General features: G+C 54.1%; 1 protein-coding gene and 1 pseudogene across 7 annotated transcripts in view; one reads left to right on the top strand and one right to left on the bottom strand.

Annotated features, from left to right (window-relative positions):
- Nucleotides 1-5,712: 5,712 nt before the first annotated feature.
- Nucleotides 5,713-9,347, bottom strand: LOC102454336 (T-complex protein 1 subunit theta pseudogene; annotated as a pseudogene). 2 transcript variants are annotated; one of them, XR_016347742.1, is made up of 3 exons: nt 9,202-9,320; nt 7,834-7,945; nt 5,713-7,494 (listed from the first exon to the last, which is right to left on the bottom strand). The product of XR_016347742.1 is annotated as a T-complex protein 1 subunit theta pseudogene, transcript variant X1 (transcript). The 2 variants fall into 2 exon arrangements; XR_016347743.1 differs by lacking the exon at nt 7,834-7,945 and having other exon boundaries at nt 9,202-9,347.
- Nucleotides 9,348-9,512: 165 nt separating this feature from the next.
- Nucleotides 9,513-19,955, top strand: part of DNAH2 (dynein axonemal heavy chain 2) — a 307,939-nt gene continuing 297,496 nt past the window's right edge. For 3 of the 5 annotated variants that reach the window (XM_075908076.2, XM_075908072.2, XM_075908080.2), the window contains exons 1-2: nt 9,526-9,643; nt 11,230-11,365. In XM_075908076.2, the coding sequence (XP_075764191.2) occupies nt 11,242-11,365 (124 nt within the window). In that variant the 5' untranslated portion in view covers nt 9,526-9,643; nt 11,230-11,241. Of the gene's footprint in view, nt 9,644-10,840; nt 10,987-11,229; nt 11,366-19,955 lie in introns of those variants that run through there. The other 2 variants (XM_075908075.2, XM_089772458.1) reach the window with 2 other exon arrangements.

The following is a 19,955-nucleotide window of genomic DNA, read 5'->3' as shown; positions in this document are numbered from 1 at the left end:
AGGGGCAGGGCAGAGAGCAGTCAGCCCTGTGGGGGAGGAGTGGGGGATAGGTCTGGTGCTCCCTTACAGAGTTCCCTATGAACTGGTTGCACACAGGAGCAGGGTCTGGGCCTGCTGGGGGTTTGCGATTGTTGTGGTGTTTCAGCCTGGTGCTCAGTGGGGTGCAGCAGGGGTTGGGGGGTGAGGGATTCACACTGGGAGGAGGGGGGCTTGCAGAGGGGTTTGGGCAGTGCAGGGTTTATGGTTGGAGTCAGTGTAGGAGTCAGGGTCATGGTTCAGGGTTGGGTTAGATGTCAGGGATTAAGGATCAGCGTAAGGAGGCGGGATCAGAGGTTAGAGTTGGGGTTGAGGCAGGTGTGATGTTAGAGTAGGGCTATGGGGTGCAGTAGGGGAGGGGTCAGGGTTGCCTAGAAGGGCCAGGCACTCCTAGAGGGGACAGGCCCTATGCCCCATTCCTCACCTCCCTGAGCCAGTCAGTCCCTGCCTTGGGGCTGGATGGGAGCCGGTGCCCCCTAGAAGGGACAGGCCCTGTGTGGTCTCTGTAGCGTTGGGCTGTGTGGGCCAGGGACTGCCCTGGGTGATGGCTGGGATGGGCCAATAGCCCAGCTGTGCGCTTAGCAAACAGGGAACGAGAGGCCAGGCCCGACACTGTCAGGCAAGGATGGTGCGGGGTGGGGGTTGCCCTGGAAACAGACATTTAATACAGGAGAGAAAATATCGAGTTTTAATTTAAAGTCCCCATCAATCACACATGGCTGGGGGGGAGTGGATTGTCTGCAAATGTCCTTGGCTTCCCACACTCCTGGGCCAGCTCTGCGTGAGGGTAGGGGCTGGAAGAGAGGGAGGGCAGAGCTTGGAAGGGGCTATGAGTCAGGAGTGAGGGGCACCAGCAGAGCTGGGGGTGGCAGGAATGGGATGGGAGGGGCTGTGGGTCAGGAGTGAGAGGCCAGCAGAGCTGAGGGAGCCCTGGGAGTATGCAGGTGCATTGGGGAATACTGGAGGGCAAGAAGGGAAGGAGGTGGATGACTGAAGGAGATGAGGGAATTCAGCAGATGAAGAGGTTGATGGAAGGTGAGAGGGGAGGGGACCAGAGTAGGAGCACGGGAGGTGCGGGGCCAGGAGACACCAGGAGGTCTGAAGGTGCTAGCAGAGATATCTCACAGCCACGCAGAACCCAGCAAGTGTGAACCAGATGCGGCCCAAAGGGCAGGTAGCCTGTGGAGGAGATGTTAGAGAAGGCTTTGGAAAAAGGGGAGTGGGGTGTCTCTTCTTGTCAGCCCTCCCTCCCCATGGTAGTGATATTCCAGGCAATGGCCATGTGGGGCAGGAATCTGGCCTTATTAAAATGGGGATAAATCAAATGGAGCCTGCCCACATCACTGGGTCTGTGTGTGTTGGAACAAGGGTTCCTGGGTGTGACGTAGTGCGGGTAACTTGCTAAGGCTGTGACGACCTCTGCTGTCTGGTCATTATGCAAAGGGGGCTCCAAACCTGTCTGACCAGCTAACCCCCATGGGGAGAAACAAAGGAAGGTGGAATGCCGCCCCTGGCTGGAGGGCAGGGCTGGAGGAGAGTTAGTTAGTTTTCTGTCTGGGAGCATGGAGGAAGCAGCCTCAGCAACAGGCTGGGGGGTTTAGAAGCCGGACCCTCCACCCCATATCAAGGGGGGCTGAGGCATCCTAGGCCTGCCCTGTAACCTGGTGACATCTGTGCTGTGCTGTATTCTGGAGAGGCAATAAACTCCCTCTGTTCTACTGGCTGGTGGAGTCTGTTCGTGCCCTTTCGGGGGTGCAGGAGGCGGGGGACCCCAACACGCCGTCACACTGGGTTCCTTCCCCACTGGTGGGAAGGGACTGGGACCAGCACCCCTCAGACAGTCCTGCAGCTGAGTCCCGATCCTCTGAACCAGCCAGTTCCAGCCACCCCTACACACTGCGGACAGACAAAGCCATTCAGGGTGCCCAGGGCTGGGCAGGCAAGGGCTGTGGGTCAGGAGTGAGGGGAACAGCAGACATTGGCATGGATCCCAATGTTCAGTGCAAGCCAAGACGTGGGATTCATGTCTGTGCCTGAGATCCTGCTGTCTGGCACATTCCCCCCACTGGCTGTTCCCCCCTTAGGAGGCAGGGGGCTGGGAACAGCCCCACGGAGAAAGGAACTGCTGTCAACTGGTAAAGGCCAGGTCCTTGTGGGTGTGGCTCCAGGAGCTGCCTACCATGCGGAACCGGGGAAACCGTCCTGTAGCTGGGCACAGTGGTTCAGGCATCTGCTCCCACAGGGACCTGACCTTTCCCAACTGGCAATTTTTAACTTCTGCGCAGGGCTGTTCCCAGGCCCCCTGCCTGCCAGTGGCCTCCATCATTATCCCATAGTGCCCCCGCAGCCTCCTCCCTGCTCAGCAACATGCTTCTTCATTCCCCAGCCCCCTATAGTCTGCTACCAGCACCAGGCTGATATACTTACATAGTGTGGGACACTCCTGTAGGTGCTGGAGGAGACAGGGAAGTGCAGGTGGGAAGGGGATACCCCAAAGATTTAGGGTGGTGGCAGGCCCCCAAAGATTGGCTTAGGTAGGAGACAGGTGGGGAGGGCAGAGGGAGAGGATGAAGATGGGGATAGATAAGGGAGGGGTTGGTTTGGGGAGACAGTGGGGACCTTTCCCAGTTCCAGCTTCAATCCAGCCCTGCCTGCCAAGGGAGAGCACCTCCTTCTGAATCCTCTGCCCTGCATGCTGCCCCTAGCACTGTTCTGGGTCCAGCCCAACCCACCAGGGGAGAGCACCCCATTTCAAGCCCCTGCCCCACAATACCCACTAGGGCCACCCAGGGCTAACCCTGCCAGCTGAGGGAGAGCACCCAGTGCTAAGCCCGCACTCTGATTTTCTGCCATCCCACCTCCATCTATGCTCTGGAGGGATGGGAGGGATCTTGGGGGCTCCATCTGGCTCCCCATCCATGCCTGTGTCAAGAAGGGGGTTGCATCTTTTCCTTCTGCCCCAGTGGTGAGCTGTGCAGCTCCATGTGGGATGGGAGGAGGGACAATCCTAGATACAAGGAAGAAATGTCATTAGTTTTGTTTTTAATGTAAATGCAATCAAGGGCTCTTCCGGAGCCAGGGCTTAATTAGGGCCAATTGAGATTCCACTCAGTCCCTCCCCCACTTCCATCAACACTCTGGAGGTTAATGCAGGTCAAGAGGGAAGTGCCCCCCCCCCCAATGGCACTCGCAATCTCTGCCATCCCAACCCTGAGCTCCCCCAGGTCTGCTAGTGCCTCTCACTCCCAACCTACAGGCTCTGCTAGCCCAGCCCTGGCAGCTTCATCAACTTGGAGCTGAATTTGGCTCTTTCCCAGGGCAGGGGAGGGTGCCAGACAGCCTTGCTATGGTGCCACCTGGTGGTGACTCTGCCATCATGAATGGGTGAGGATTAACCTCCTTTTTCTTTATCCCGTCCAGTTCCACTTTTCTGTTTGGCCCTTGGGGGTATGAGAAGTTTGAGCCTCTGCAACACTGGGGGAGTGGGTGGGGAAGAGAATGAGGGCTGCTGCAGACAGCATTGTAGCTAGGTATTTTTGTGCCGGGGTAAAATATTAATTATGTGCCCCCTCTCCTTAGGTTAGCATGTGTCACACTCTTTACTTTGGCAGCTTATTATTTTTCTTTATTGCGTATTTGCAACCCTGATTATGATGCACCTGGGGTGAGTGCCCCACTTGCCCCACTCTTGTTATGGCCCTGGCTACAGAGCAACATCTAGGCCCTTTATGTAGGGGGAAGGTTGGCAACAGCTCTGATCTAGACCTAGTGACCTTCTCCTTCTTGGAGTGACAGAAATCACTGGTGCCCTAGTGGGTTGAACTTAGCCAGACTAGGGAGCCTGGAATCCTGGATTCTCTCCCCAGCTATGGGAAGGGAGTGGTGTCTAGTGGTTAGAGCAAGGGACTGGGTTCTCTCCCTGGCTCTGGGAGGAGAGTGGGTACTGGTGGGTTGGAGCTGGGAGCCAGGACGCCTGGGTTATATATTTTGTCCTGTCTAGTACCTGTTCTGTGCTTCAGTTTCCCCATCTCTAACATGGTACTGACTATGCCTAATGTGCATGGGAGGTGTGGACAAGTTGGCCTGGCTGAAGCAAGTATGTTAGCTCCCTGGGGAGCTCCCTGTTGCATCTTTGGCTCCAGGGTGCTGGGCCTGCAATAAACTACAGCCTATACGGGAACAGGATACCATACTCAAAGAGGCTCTGGGAGACAGACCCATAGTCTCCTATAGACAACCACCTAACCTCAAGATGATTCTTACCAACCACCACAGGACATACCACACTAATACCAACCCTGGTACCTTCCCTTGCAACAAACCCCATTGCCAGCTTTGTCCACATATTCATTCTGCTGATACCATTATTGGACCTAACCAAGTGAGTTATAAGATCAAGAACACATATTCCTGCGCATCCAGAAATATAATCTATGCTATCATGTGCCGAAAGTGTCCGTCTGCTATGTACATTGGACAAACATCTCAGACACTTCGCCAAAGGATTAATGCCCACAAAACAGATATCAGACAAGATCACAAAGAAAAAACAGTTTCTTGCCATTTTAACCAGAAAGGACACTCTCTCAATGACTTAACCACCTGCATTCTGCTACAAAGACCTTTTACATCTGCACTTGAAAGGGAATCCTCTGAACTGTCATTCATGTTAAAATTCGACACTTTCCAAAAAGGACTCAACAAACACTTGAACTATCTCACCCATTACCAAGATAGTTTCCCCAATTATCACCTCTAATACCATTAACTCACAAACATCCCACTCTCCCTACCTCTAATATCATCAATTCACAGACACTTACCTTCCTTCCTTCCCCACCCCCCTGCATCCCCCTCCTGTTCTGCAATGTGATTTGTCCTTTTCATATTTGTTCATTTTTTTAATTGTATCCTTTGGTATATATGGTTGTGACTACTTTCTTCCACTATTTGATCTGAGGAAGTGGGTCTGGCCCACGAAAGCTCATCATCTAATAAACCATCTTGTTAGTCTTTAAAGTGCTACGTTGTCCTGCATTTTGCTTCAACTACCCCAGACTAACACGGCTACATTTCTATCACTATTCCCAGTGTGGAGAGTCTGGCTTAGCATAGTGGCCAGGTTTGCTGGCTCTCAGAGCTACCTATAGGCAATGGGGGAAGGACCAGCCTGCCCGTTGGGGCCTGTAGTGGGCCTGAGAGGATGGAAACAAATGAGGGCCCCAGGGGACATTAAGGTGCAGGTAGCAGGGTGGAGGATCTGCAGGGGCTGCTCTCCCCTGACAGGCAGGGCTGGACCCACATCCCAGCAGCTCCCCACTCCCTGCAACTGGTGCATGCAGTAAGAGTTGCTGACCTCAACTAGGGGGCGTGTCTCTGCAGGACCTGACGCAATGGGGCTCTGATCTCAGTTTCAAGGGGGCAGGTCTGAGCAGCGTGGCTGAAGCCTGTGCATGCTGCAGTAAGATATCTGTATATTCCCAGGGAACCCAGGAGGGTCTATCTCCTTACATGCATCCCCCCCATTTGCCTATTCATCTCTCCGCATACCTGTCTGTCTGTCCCCCCACACCCAGCTCTCCCTGCACAGCCCCAACCATCTGTCCAGTCTTCATGCATACCCCTTTCCCTCCATAGCCCTGAGCAGGGGCCCAGCAAGAGACTGACAGCAGCATGTGTGGGACACCATGAGACATTGTTTATTGGGTTGTCAAAAGTGGGATCTCAGGGAAGGGGTGGGAGGAAAGTGGAGGTCCTGGGGTCAAGGGGGGCTCTACAAGGGTGCCAGTCTCAGGCAGCAGCTCACTCGAGGGAGTCCGGTTCCAGGTCCCAGTTAGGGTTGTCCCCCCGGACCTTGGGGCCCCCACTCTTCTTGGACATCAGGATGTGGCTAACGCTCAGCAGGGTGGTGGCTGTGTGGGTGGCCAGGCAGATGGCCCTTTGCTTGACCAATAAGGCATCCAACACACCCTCCTGGGCTGCGTCCATGGTGGGAGCCCCCTCCTTGCTCAACTGGACACCAGTGTTGGCCCGGCCCAGTTGGTGCAGGGCCTCCAGCATGGCCATGGTCTCATTGACTGGCAGCCCCGCATTCTCTGCCAATGCTGCTGGCAGGGTCTTCAAGGCCTGGGCAAACTCCAGAATGCCATACTGCTCCAGACCAGGGGTATAGGTACCCAGTGTCGACAGACGCACAGCCAAGGCCATCTCAGTGGCACCTGCTCCAGGCAGCAGCCGGCGGTCACTCACCAGGGCCTTGTAGACGTTCACACCATCCTTCACTGCCTCTTCCAAATTGCAGAGGAGCTCGTCGGTGGCGCCACGCAGCACCAGGGTGGCCACGGGGCAGGTGGTCCCATCCTGGCGGAACACCACCACAGGTGTGCTCCCGATCTCACTCAGGTAAACACGTTGGCAATACCCCATGGTGCCGGGTGGTGGGGGTACCAGACTTGTGAGGGGGGTAGCACCCACGGTATGGCACAGGCGCTGCAGCTCCAGCCGGGAGCTGAGCCGCACCACCAGCAAGCCCAATTTGTCAGCATAGTGCAGGGCCAGTGGGTCCACTCGCCCACCCACCACCACCACGGCAGCTCCCTCCTCAGCAATGGCCCGCACATGCCGCCCTAGCAGCTCCTCCTCGGTTCCACTGTAAGCCCGCATCTCCGCCGCCCCCTGAAATACCACTGTGCCTTTGGCCTCGGTACTGGCTAGGCCGAAAGGGCAGCAATAGATGGCAATCCGGGCCTCCTCTGCCTGGTGTGACTGGCTCTCAACCTCGGTGCAGAAAACCATACCCTGCAGCAGGCAGGAATCGGTGACACCGCCCCCCGGCACCTTGCAGAGCCGGACATTATCAGGGTTGAAGGTGCCTTCTGGGCTCAGTACGGCCACACAGGACTGGGCCACCAGGCCAGTGAGGAAATCCTGGTAGCCAAACAGCTTGCTGCCCACGGCGGCATGTAGGGCCCAGGCCACCCCCTCTGTGTCCCAGAGATCTGCCAGCATGTGGCAGGCCAGGCTGGGAAGCAGTCGCAGGGCTTCCTTGCTAGCCACTTCATAGCCCTCCCGGATAGCAGCCATGGGCAGGCCAGATCGCAGCAGCTTCTCAGCATTGTCCAGCAGCGCCCCAGCTAGCAGTGCCACGGCGTTGGCCCCATCACCCATCTCCTCCTCCTGAGCCTGGCTGGCGGCAGCCAGCAGCCGTGCCACTGGGTTCTCCAGCTCCAACTCCCGCAGGATAGTGCCTGCATGGGTCGTGCACAGGGTCTTGCCCAGGTGGTTGATTACCAGCTTGTTGCGGCCCAGTGGCCCATAGGAAGTGCGTAAGCAGAATGCTAGGGCCCGGCAAGCTGCGATGTTGCTGAAGAGTGACTCCTGCAGGCCAGAGAAGAACCTGGTGCCAGCTTTGAGCAACTGGGGCAGGCCTGGGGGTAAGGGCACATGGGCAGCCATGACCTGAGGGAAAAGAGATGAAAAATGGCCACAGTAGAGCTGGCTGGAGGAGGGAATAGGGCACGAGGCCTGTCCCCTGCAGGGGTGCCAGCTCCCACCTGGCCCCAGGGCTGGTACTGGCTGGCTCAGGAAGATGGGGAACATGGCACAGCACATGTCCTCTCTAGGGGCCGTCGACTCCCACCTAGCCCCAGGGACTGGCTGGTTTAGGGGGGCAGGGAATGCAAGGGGGACCTATTCCCTCCAGGGGGTGCTGGCTCTGGGATATCGTTGCCCAACAGCCCCTATTGCCATGCAGTGGTCTCATCCACATCCCCACACCTGCCGCCCAGCCCTGCTCACTTTTTGAGTGGGACAAAGAGGCTCTGACACTAGGGTCCTCTGGCTGGCACCAGGGGTCGGTAGCCAGCAGCTGCAAACTGTAAGTAAACAGTCGGTAACCAGCAGCTGCAAACTGTAAGTAAACGGGATGTCACAGTGGCACGTTCCACGTTGGAGCTCTCACACTCTCCCATTGGCCAGTGTGGCAGTGAGGTCATCACTGGGTTGGGCAGGATGGGGGGGAATGAGGGTAGGAGCAGATTCATGGGAGCTGGGGTGGGTCCAGGATCCTTCCTATTCTGCTAACCCTGCCACTCCAGGCTGTCTCCAGCAGCCTGAGACCCGCCTGTCCATCATCTCACAGCTCCACCTCCCGTTCCACCCCAGAGGTGGCTGCATTTCCACAGCACTGAATGGAGGGGCTGGTTTGAGAGCACTGAACGGTCTACGCGAGGACCTGCCCATCCATCCATCCATCCATCCATCCACACTGAGACTCCTGACTCTTCCTCCCTTTTGGTGCCGTAGGACAGTTAGCTGCTGCCCCACCCAGAGACCCTCAAGCAAAGCCCACATCCCCTCATATTCAGGGATAACCAGGCCCTTCCTTGCAATCACATTCCCCCAAGCAGATTCCTGCTCCAAGCTCCTAGGAAATTGGCTTTGGATCAGCTCCTTCCCCTACTCCAGGGAGTTATGACTCCTCTCCCTTTGCTATTTTCACTAGAAATGGGAATCTTCTCCACTTCCTGTGCTGAAGGGACCCAACCCGCCAAGGACACATGCCACGACCGCCAGGTCACAGCTTGCAACCAACTCCACAGGGTACCAAACCCCAGAGCACCAAGGAAGCAATGCAGCTTTCTCCCAGCTCAGCCTTGTTCTTTGTGTGCTACAGCAAGACATTCTAGGACCTCCGCTCACACTGGAGCACAGCAATGCAATCTAGGGCTTCCGCTTGCAATGTGGTGAAGCAATGTATTTTGGGAGCTCTGCTTGCACCAGAGTACAGCAATGCATTCTGGGAGATATGCACCTGCTGCAGCACAGTAATGCATTCAAGTACCTCCGTTGGCACTGGGGTGCAACAATGCATTCTGGGATCTCTACTCACACCAAGGCACAACAATGCATTGTGTGAGCTCCTCTTGCACTGTGGTGCAGCAATGCATTCTGGGACCACCACTTGCACTGGAGCGCAGCAATGCATTCTGAGAGCTCTGCTAGCACCAGAGTGCAGCAATGCAATGCATTCTGGGACTTTGGCTCACACTGGGGCTCAGCAATCCATTCTGGGACTAATCCTAAGCTTTGATAGGAACTGTGACAAAGCAATAAAATCGTCCTGACACCTAAGGGAATTTGGGGAGACCCTCCCCTTTTTCTCACCCCTATGCCTCCAGTCTTCCAATCATCGGCCTCCCTGGGCAAAATTGACAGGCTACAAGATTATAGTCCCGCCCATCTCTTCTGCTCCCGCCACTCTACCCCAGGTTCTCCAATCAGGCGTCTCTCTCTGCCCGCCAAAGTCGTTCCTCCACCCTCCCCTCGCCCCAACTGTCACTCAAGCGGCGCGCGCTCCCGCCCCGACCCCTCCCTCGTCTCAACCGTCACTCAAGCGGCACGCGCTCCTCCCCCAACCCCTCCTCTCGCTCCAAGCGTCACACTCAAGAGGAACGCGCTCCCCGTCCCCTCCCCCCCCGGCCCTTCCTCATTGGCTCCCTCCCAGGCGCGCGTCCTCGACACAGCGTCCGTTGCTTGGTTGCCCGGGGAGACACTGCGGGTGGGCAGGACCTGAGGGGCGAGTTGGAGCGGAGCGTGCGGGTCTGGGGTGAGGGGACCGGTGTGGGGAAGGGGCAGGTGGGGGGGGGGTAGCTGTGGGGGGCATGTTAGAAGGGGTAGCTGTGGGGGAGGGCACAGATGGGAAGGGTATCTATAGGGAAGGGGGAGGGCAAGGGCAGCTGGGAAGTGGGATGGGAAGCTGTGGTGGAGAGAGGGAGGGTGCCCTGCAGAGGGTAGGTGCTGGAAATGAAGGGGACATGTGGGTTAGGGGTGCAGATTTAAGGTTGAAGTTTCTTGGGGTGTGGTAAGTGAGGAGAAGGCCAGGTGTGGAGGGGAAGGAAAAGTGGGTGGGGAGACTGAGGGGTAGAGCAGTCTGAAGGAGGGCTAACAAGTGGAGGTGGCAGGTGAGGAGAGGGGAAGTGGGAAGAGTACTGGTGGGGCAGATATGAAGAGGGAGGGGGACAGGTATGAATTTTGAGGAAGCTGCAGTTGTGAAGTAATGGGCAGCTGTGGGAGGAGAAAGGGCAGGTGGTGGCAGCTGGGAGGAGGGGAGGTGGTGAGGAGAGAGTGGCAGATGTGAAGTATGGGGAAAGGCAGGTGTGAGGAGCCCTGAGAAGCAAATGGGAAGGAGGTTGGGTGTGTAGGGAGGGGTTTGAGATAAGAGATTTGGAGAGGTGGGGAAAACAGGAATTGGAGGGGAAGGAGCGAGCAGGAGCAAATGAAAGGGAGGCATGGGTTAGGTGGCAGGTAAAAGAGTGTGGGATGGATGTGTGGCCTAGTTTGCTCTTCTGACTGTACTCCCAGAATGTCTCCCCCACAGCTATCCCTCTCATGTCCCATCTACCTCTTTCCTATCTCCTTCCCACACTACCCCACCCTTTAAACCTGCTCCCTCCCCTCTGCCTGCTCATCCCTCACAGCTGCCCATCCCATCTGTCCTTCCCTCAGTCCTACTCACCTGCCCCCTCCCCAGCAGCTACACCTCACCTGTCCCCTCCTCCACAGCTATCCCTTCCCACCTACACACTCCCCTGACCCCCACCCTCTTCTACTTGCCCCTACAGCTGCCTCCCATATGCCTCTTTCCACCTGCCCCCACTCCCACAGCTACCCCACCTTTCCTTTCCCACCTGCCTCCACCCCCATAGCCACCTCTCTCATGTATCCCTTCTTCCTTCTCCAGGATGAATTTGGGGAGAAAGAATAGGGCATACATGGGTTTGCTAGAGACAGTAAGTGACTTTCCCTCAAAGGCACAGCTAGTTAATGGCATAGCAGGAACAGAACTGATCCTCCATTGCTCTGTTCAGTGTGCAATCATTTACCCCACAGCAAATGGTGTAAAAGCCACCTGAAGAGAATAATAGTACTTTGTGCCTGCTTTCCTCTTTGGTAAGCAGACCATGCAAGGGGCAGGATAACAGAGTCTCCTGCTGTAACCCTCTGGATCCCACTCCCCTCCTAGCATCAGGGATAGAACCCAGGAGTCCAGACTCCTGGCACCCTCCCAAAACCCCACCTCCCTCAAAGAGCTGGGAATAGGACCTTGATTCTTTGTCCCACCTGCTGTGTTATACTGTTCTTTCTTCTAGTTAAACAGTATGTTTCCTAAATACACATTCTTTTTCTTCACAGAGCCTTTGGTGAATGATGAGTGCTCGCCGCCGTGGCACGGCGGGTGACAAAAAACAGCGCAAAAGCACTGCACAGAGATCTTCTTTGGTATCGGATAGTGAAGTGGGCCAGCCGGCACCCCCACCAGAGGAGACGGGTATTTCCTCAAACCTTTTACTAGTGCTGCCTACTATGCAGATGATCCAATGCCCTGAGTGCCCCATAATGCCATGAACACAAATGCTCAGCACCTCTGTAAATCTTGCCACTAGCTCTATGTATCCTAATCTGTTTCAAATTTGGATGCAAAGGTCATGTCAAATAACTAGACGTTTGGCCAGCCTGCAGGCTCTTGGGCCTTGACTGTACTCTTAGGGCCTGATTTTCAAGTGTTGTGCTGAAGTCCATGAGAACTGCAGGCCTTAACATTCCCTGCATTGTTTGAGTTGTCAGCTCCATCTGTGGGAGAGCCCACATACATAGGACTGACAAAGTCCTCCTAGGTTATGTTCCAAGTCATCCTGTCATATTCTGTTTAAACATATCAAGCTCCATCTTCAAACTAGTTAAGTTGTTTGTTCCCACTATATCTATTGGGAGGCTGTCCAGAACCTCTCTAAACCTTCAGGCTGTAGGAGGCACCTAGACCTCACTAGGAGATAGGAGGAAGTGGACCAGATTTCTATGATTTATTCATCTGGAGGCTGAAAGATTGGGTTAGAGTCAGAAACCTTCTAATTTCCAGCCTTCATTTATTTGTGGTCAGTTTATCCCCTTTTATTCTTATGCTAACATTGGCCAACAGGATTCTGGCATTTTAGCCACCGTATTATTTAACTCGATCGTTTTCAACCTCTAGTTTGTGGACAGACAGGGTATGTCTAAGGAGGCCGCAAAAGAAGGTTGTCCCTATAGAGCAATGTATCTGTAATTGTCAAAGAGTGCTGCATCTCCATTAAAAAAAATGTTAGGGGCCTGCAAATGAAAAATGGTTGCAAACTTCTGATCTAACCTGCTCCTATCAGGTCTATTGTTATGATTACAGTGGGGCCTATAGTGCTGCATTTTACAAATAGAGTGGTGAGTGATTGTCCCTGTTGCAGAACTAACGCTCTAGATATGTGGTCACCAACCCATCAATCGCGATTGACTGGTTGATCCTGGGGACTCGACCAGTTGATCATGAGACTTTTGGTGGCCTCCCCCTTGCAGCCTCCACCCCCAAGATGAGCGCCGTGTTGATGCTACCTCCAGGGACAATGGAGGTAGCACGGGCCTCCTGCGGAGTGGGGAGTTGTTCTGCAGCTGCGTGCCAGGTCCCAGAAGTGCACGGGCTGCTTTACCTCCCGCCACCCAAACAGCCGGCGCGGTACCTAAATTGCTGGTCTGTCGCCCTGGGGACTTTGTTTCCTTGCTGCCTTCCTGCGCACGGGGGAGGGAGTGGGAGTCTGGGACTGTGCCAGCTCCAACTGCTCAGGCAGCACATGCTGCCGTGGGGAGCAGAGGAGCAAGGCATGCACTGCCCGAGCAGTTGGAGCTGGCACGGTCCAGGACTCCCCCTCCCACCCCCGTGCTTCCCCCCCGCGCAGGAAAGCAGCAAGCATGCGACAGACCAGCGTTTCAGGTGCTGCACCACCGTTTGGAGGTCGGGGGAGAAGTCCGCGTGCTCCCTAGGCCTTGGCCCGCAGCTGCAGGATCCCCAGGTACCGTTCCCTGTCCTGTCCCCCTGCCCAGACCCCCACAAGTACCCTGTCCCCTGCACTGGCACCCTGCTCCAGCACCTACTGGCACCCTGTCCCCTGCCCTGGCACCTACTGAATCCTTGTCCCCTGCCCCAGCACCCACAAGCACCCTGTCCCCTGCCCTAGCATCCTATCCCCTGTCACAGCACCCTGTTCCCTGTCCCCACCAGCACAGTTGGGGCCACGTTAGTGAGGCTTGAGTAGTTGTGTTTTTGTATCTCACTTGTGTGGCCCTGACTGACTTTCAATCAGTGACCCCTGATTGAAAACAGGTTACCCGTCCCTCTCATAAAGACAATGCTGAAACCTTTTGTGTTTGACATAATATTTTATTTAAAAATGAAGCCTAGCCAACATGCCCCCAATTGGGGCCAAGCCCTTATCTGGCCACAGCATCATAACACTCCTGTAACCTCCACCCCGACCCCAAATCTGAGCCTATTTGGGGACCCCCCTGGAATCCCCTGTCCTGAGCCTCTCACATTCCCAAACTCCTGCACACCCCACATCCTTAGTCTTCTACCACAACACTCTTGCATCATTCACATTTACACACTGCAAATCTGTGTCCTGAGCCCATCATACTCCCAACCTCCCTGCTCTAAGTCCCTCACTTACCCCCAAACTCCTGCACCCTCACATCCACAAGCCTGTGGCTTGCTCAGCACCCCAACATTCCCCAGCCTGGAGCCCCTTCCCTGAGCCAGCAACCCCTTCTCAACATCCTCCCACATCCAAATTCCCTCCCAGAGCTTGCACCTCTCACCTTTTACCACACCAAAATCCCTCATTCCCACCCCAGAGCCCGCACCTCCTTTCTCAACCTAGTGAGGGTACGGCTAGAGTGCAGGAGTTTTTCTGGCAAACACGCTCTTTTGGCAGCCCCTGTATTCTTCATAACGTGAGGAGTAAGGGGGCTTCCAAAAGAAGGTTTTTTTCCGACATTTGGCCCTTTCTAGACAGGGCCAAATGTCGAAAAAAATCTATTCCAACAGAAGGATAAAAAAAAAGCAGCAGTGTAGCCATACCCTGAGAGTGTATAAGCGCTGGGGATAGCAAGTGATGGAGAGAAGGGGAACAGAGATGGCGGGGCCTCAGGGAAAGGGTGGAGTCTTGGGGAAGGGATAGGGTAAATCTTGACTTGTCCTGACATTTAAAAAGTGATCTTGGGTGTAAAAAGGCTGGAGACCACTGCTCTAGCTATACAGGAAGTACGTGAGGGAGAATTGAAGTCACCAGAACTTGCCTCAGGCCATAGAATGGATCTCTGGCAGAGTCAGGGCTCTTGGGTTCTAATGTGTTGGTTTAATCACTGGCTCACATGAAAGGCTGGTTAAGATATAGGCAATGATCTAGGTCCTTCCTACACAGTGCTAGAGCTGTGAGGGTGGGAAATTATACCCAACTTATGTCCAGTGTAAGCCTTGCCTTGTTCAATCAAACCTAGTGCTAACGTTCTGGCCTGCTATAGGAAGTGAAATGCAGCCCTGCATTTCACCCTATTAAATGTATCAGACTACTGAAGACATCCGCAAGTGTTGTTCATTATGGGCATCCATGAGACCCAGCTGCCTTTAAAATAGTTTTAATGGGGAGGGGGAAAGAGAGAGGAGTTTGTTTAAAATGTCATCAGCCTGGCACTGGGTTTGAACTGCTGTTGTAATGTGAAAGGCTCCTTATCCCACTCCCTAAACTAACCAGTCATCTTTGACATGGTGCCAGATGCAGCCACTGCTCTAGAAGGGAAAGGTCCAGTGTCTCTCCCATTCTCTGCCTTCCAAAAGCCAGCTATTGCTCCCTCTATGGGGCTGGATCAGAACTCACATCCTGGAGGTGAAAGGCCCTGTATCCGGTTCCCTGCCTCCCTGTAAGCCAGCTGGTCCCCCACATGTGAGACCATACTGATGCTCTAGAGGTGAAAAGCTCTGTCTCGCAGTCTTGGACCCCCAATTTATCCATTTTTTTTCAAGCAGTCCTTTCTTCAGACTCATCATTTCAAACTCCTAGCTGTAGATGTTTATCTTAACCAGGTCTGCAAGCCCTCCTCCCCCTCAAATTGTTTCCCTTCAGTGTGTTACCACAGTAACCCAACCGGATTCCCAGCAGCAGCTCTTCAGAGCTCACGCTAGCTCTTACGTTCCAGTGATCATTGCTGCCTAATGTAACGTGCACGAAGCCAGCTCTGCTCAGAGCTTCTGCTCCAATCCAATCTGCCACGACAGTCAGTGAAATGACATCCCCTTGTCAGGCAGCTGAACGCTGGCTGAATTGGGAAGCAGCTCCCTGGGAGCTGCATGGGTGTGCTCCCTGGGACATGACGCTGCAGGTGGGTTTTATTCACCAAGTGCAGAGGGTTTGATTAGGGACAAGGGAACAAGAAACAGAAGAAAAGATGAAAGGGAATAAAGATTAGGTCTATAATATCATTGTGCCTGGGCATGGCCTGGCTACATGCTGGTCCCCCTTGATATGCCGTGAGTCATCAGGACCAGATGTAGATTTCCCCTCTTGGTAGCCGTCTCCTGTCTGTTTCTTGGCCATGGGTGCATACAAAGTTATAGCTGGGTCTGCCCGATGATGCTCCCACCAACAGAAGTTGATCCGATATTACCTCACTTGCATTCCTAGTAACAAATCCCTTTAGAGGATCATTTTGGGTGCCTCTGTTTTTGTTTCTTATATGAGGACAACCTGGGCCTGATTTTCTGAGCTGCAGAGCACCAACAACTTCAGCTGATGCCATTGGGAGCTGGGGTTGCTCAGTCAGTGCCTCTGAAGATCAGGTCCTGAATGGGACAGTGAGTATTAGAGGCACCTTGGGTTGAACATTTGATGGCTAGTGACAGCCACCAGGTGCTATGCTGTGCTGCAGTGGCTCAGAACTGCACAGTAGAAGCAGAAAGACACACCCTGAGTTCTCTATGTAGCTGTCAGGAGGTGCGATGTCAGCATGTCCAAGCTAGCTTTGATTGAGATAGCTTGCTACGAATAGTAGTGTAGTTGGACTAGCTGTCTGAGTACAGTTCTGCCCCGGGCCATGCTACGCTTCTATTTGGAGTGAGCTAGTTTCTTCCAAGCTAGCTGGGGTATGCCAGTGTGCACTGTCCTTACTGCAGTGAAAACATCCGAAGTTCCTCCTGCACCAGAGTCTCAAGCTGTTAACACTTGAGTGAAAGGAGAATTCTCCTGCATCCCCTGGCCATTCAGGGGCTAAGAAGCATGCCTGAATAGTTCCAGTCCATTCAATGGGGGCAATTGTATGCTCAAGTGATTCATTCTAGAATCCATGACTGCCTGTTTTCCTCCAAGCCACCCCTCCTCCTCACATATGTGGCTCAGTCATGTCATTGTCCATTAATACGTGGAGCTGTTTCTAAAGCGCTGCAGAAAGAGAAGAGGTGATAGGAGAAGGGGAGAGAAGTGGGGAGTGTGGCTGGCCATGCGGCACTAGCATCACTCAGCAATTGCCACTTCAGTGGCTATTGGGTGGCGGTGGAGGAGGAGAGATCCTGGGCAGGAGGTTCACTAAGCTGTGTACAGAGTCAAAGTGTAATAGGGAATAGCTGTCGAGTCTGTTTCCAAGGCAGATATCGCTTATTCAGGCTTGAGCATCACACCAGATTAGGCTTTTATCCTGTGTCCATTTGTCACAGCAGTCCTGTTTAGACTAGAGATGTTAAATTTCAATTAATTAGCTAATTGAGTAGTTGATGTAATTTCCATCAACTCCTCGATTAGTTGATAAAGGGGGTGCTCACTATCCCACTGCGCCTCTCTTTTTAAAATGTACAAGAACTGCTTGCAGCTCTTGTGTATTTCAAAGGGAGAGGGGCAGTGGGAATCCGGGCCAGCAGGGAGCAAAGTAGTCCCTGTTTGCAGGGGTTCCCCTCTGCCTCTTCCTTAGAAATGTACAAGACTTGCAGGCAGCTCTATACATTTCAAAAGGAGAGGTGCAGCAGTGGGACCAGAATGAGTGGGACTGTTTCAATCCCCACTCGTGCCGTTTCCCCACTGCTCCTTGCTTGTCCTGCCGCTTGTGGCGATGGTGCAGGGGGGAGGGGAACTGGCTTTTAAGCTGGCTCCCCTCAGCACCAGCTTGTGCTCCCTCCTCTTGCTGCCACTGTCTGATAGAGGCAGCTGGGGTAGGGGGGGAAGCGACTAGTTGAGTTCCTACTCGACTGTCCGATAAGCATTTGTTTTTTGGGTAGTCGACTAGTCACTTACATCCCTAAGTGGGATAGGTTTGGCACTGAATGTTGTTGATTAGCACTGGGAGTGACAATAGCTAAGGCTTATCCATTGGATTTAATTTCACCAGTGAAATGTAGCCATTTCTGAAGTAGAGTACCACAGACAGGAGGGAGAAAGGACATTTTAGATGGGGTATCAGAGCGATTCCTGACTCTTACAAAAAACATCCCACAGAATCTTTAATGCTCACGCAAGCAAATGATACCTTTCATGGGCTCAGAAAGGTGGAGAGAGCAAGACAATCTTTGTAGGATATTAGTACCTAAATATTTCAGACCTGATACTTAGTAGGGACATCAATGTGTAGTTGACTACATGATTAACTGATAAGCCTTATAGAATACACATACACCCTCTTGCTAACTGTGCAGGATCATGTGGAGCTGCATCCCCTTCCCCCACTGCTGCCTCTGATAAAGAGACAGCAGTACAGAGAGTGAAGGGGGCAAGCAAGAGCTGGTACATATGGGAAGTTGACTTTCGAACCAGCTCCCTGTCCATATTGGCTCCTGCAGAGCTGCCTTCTCTCCCCCCTTGCTGCCTTGCACAGAAGCAGCAGGGGGGCCAGGCAGGAGCCAGTGCTGGGAGGGAGCTGGCTTAAAAGCTGCCTGCTCCATCTCCCATGCTGCTGCCTCTATCAGAGTGCATAGTCAGGAGTGAAAATGCTATCCCTTTCCTGGGCCCACCCCCTTCCAACCTACCCTCCCTGTCCCTTTTCAGGGACACCTCTCATGAAGGGATTCTCTGGCAGGAGGTATTAGCACGCCTACAAAAGGGAGCGGTAGAGAGGGCCCCCCCACGTTTGCGGGGCAAGGGGTTTTATTCCTGATATTTCATCGTCCCCAAGCTCAAGGGCAGGGTTTGTCCCATTCTCGATCTCAGGGATCTCAACAAGATGGTGGTGAAATCCAAGTTCAGGATGGTAACCCAAGCATCTGTGATCGCGGTATTAGAGTTAGGAGACTGGTATGCAACTCTCGACCTCAGAGACGCTTACTTCCACGTGGCAATGAGATCGAGCCACAGGAGGTTTCTGTGTTTTTATAGTGTCCCATTGTCATTTTCAATTTACGGTGCTCCCGTTTGGCCTGTCAACAGCACCCAGGGTCTTCACAAAATGCATGTTGGTCATGGCGGCATGCCTCTGCAAAAAGGGGGTGCACGTCTTTCCATACCTCGACGACTGGCTCATTCGTGGCTGATCCTACGAACAAGTGGAGGCACATGTATCCCTCACAATGGCTCTCTTCCTGAGACTAGGCCTCATGCTGAACGAGGAAAAATCGTCACTGACTCTCTGTCAGCACTTAGAATTTGTGGGGGCCCTCTTGGATGCCATGGTGACGTGAGCCTTCCTCTCCAGGAACAGATTTGTGGCTATAGTGGAGCTGGTCTCCGAATTAACCCGGTTCCCCATGATGACCGCCTGAGCGTGCTCGAGGCTGCTGGGGCACATGGCAGCATATACGTATGTGGTGCGCCACACTCGAATGAGACTCAGACCATTGCAGGCCTGGCTAGCGAAGGTGTTCGACCAGTCCAGGGGTCTCTGGGACACAATGCTGACGGTGCTTCCAGAGGTGATTACCTCCTTACAGTGGTGGACTCAGGAGGTGGTGGTTTGCAGTGGGGTTCCGTTCACTGTGCTTCCCCCCCAGTGACATTAGTCATGGACGCTTCCGACCTTGGTTGGGGAGCGCACCTAGGGCGTACCAGAACCCAGGGCTTGTGGTCTCCTGCAGAGCGGGCTCTGCATATAAATGTCCGGGAGCTCAGGGCGGTCAGGAGAGCCTGCGAGGCATTCCTGACGAGGCTGTCACACCTCTCGGTCCTGGTGCACCTAGACAACACGGTGGCTGTTTTTTTTATCAACAAACAAGGGGGAGCCCGGTTATCTCCCCTCTGCTGCTATGAGGTTTTGTTGCTCTGGGACCTTTGCATAAGGCACGGTATACACTTGCAGGCGGAGTACCTGCCGGGGTGCAAAAACTTGTGGCCAGTGCATTGAGCAGGTCCTTCGGAGCCCACGAATGATCCCTGAAAGATACAGCCATAGATCGGGTTTTCCTCAGATGGGGCTGTCCCCTAGTGGAACTCTTTGCGTCGGCATGCAACAGGAACTCTTTGCATTGGCACGCAACAGGAAGTGCCAAAGCTACTGCTCTCTACTGGGGTTTGGGGAGCGCTCCAGCAGAGATGCCATGACCATGGCAGTCTGGCCAGTCTCCTTTATGCATTTCCCCTGTTTCCCCTGATTTCCAAGGTTCTGACCAGGGTCAAGACCTTCAGGTCCACCGTCATTCTGATAGCCCCTCGGTGGCCCAGGCAGTTCTGGTTTCCTATCCTGATGGACATGCTATGTGCAGAGCCCATAACACTCCCGCCAGATCAGGATCTCCTGACCCAGCCCTGGGGTGGGGGGGCAGCTGGTTCACCCGAATCTCAGCTCTCTCCACCTGATGGCCTGGTTTATCCGTGGCTGACACAACCAGAAAGGGAGTGTTCCCAGGAGGTGCAAATGGTCCTCCTAGGTAGCAGGAAGACGTCCACCACGCAGTCCTATGCAGCCAAGTGGTGGCGTTTTATGCACTGGGCGTCCAGAAGGGGGGTGCACCCATCCTGTGCACCTGTCCCGTCCATTCTGGACTACCTGTTCGAAATCAGGTCCAATGGATGCTCTCTACCTCCTCCATTAAGGTACACGTAGCCTCACTCTCCGCCTTCCGTGTTGGATCGGAAGGAGTCTCTCTGTTC

This window comes from Pelodiscus sinensis, chromosome 22 (genome assembly GCF_052426305.1).
Source record: "Pelodiscus sinensis isolate ZL-2025 chromosome 22, ASM5242630v1, whole genome shotgun sequence".
NCBI classification, from domain to species: Eukaryota; Metazoa; Chordata; order Testudines; family Trionychidae; genus Pelodiscus; species Pelodiscus sinensis.
Note: the sequence above shows the minus strand (reverse complement) of the source record. Positions and strands in the feature narration are given on the sequence as shown.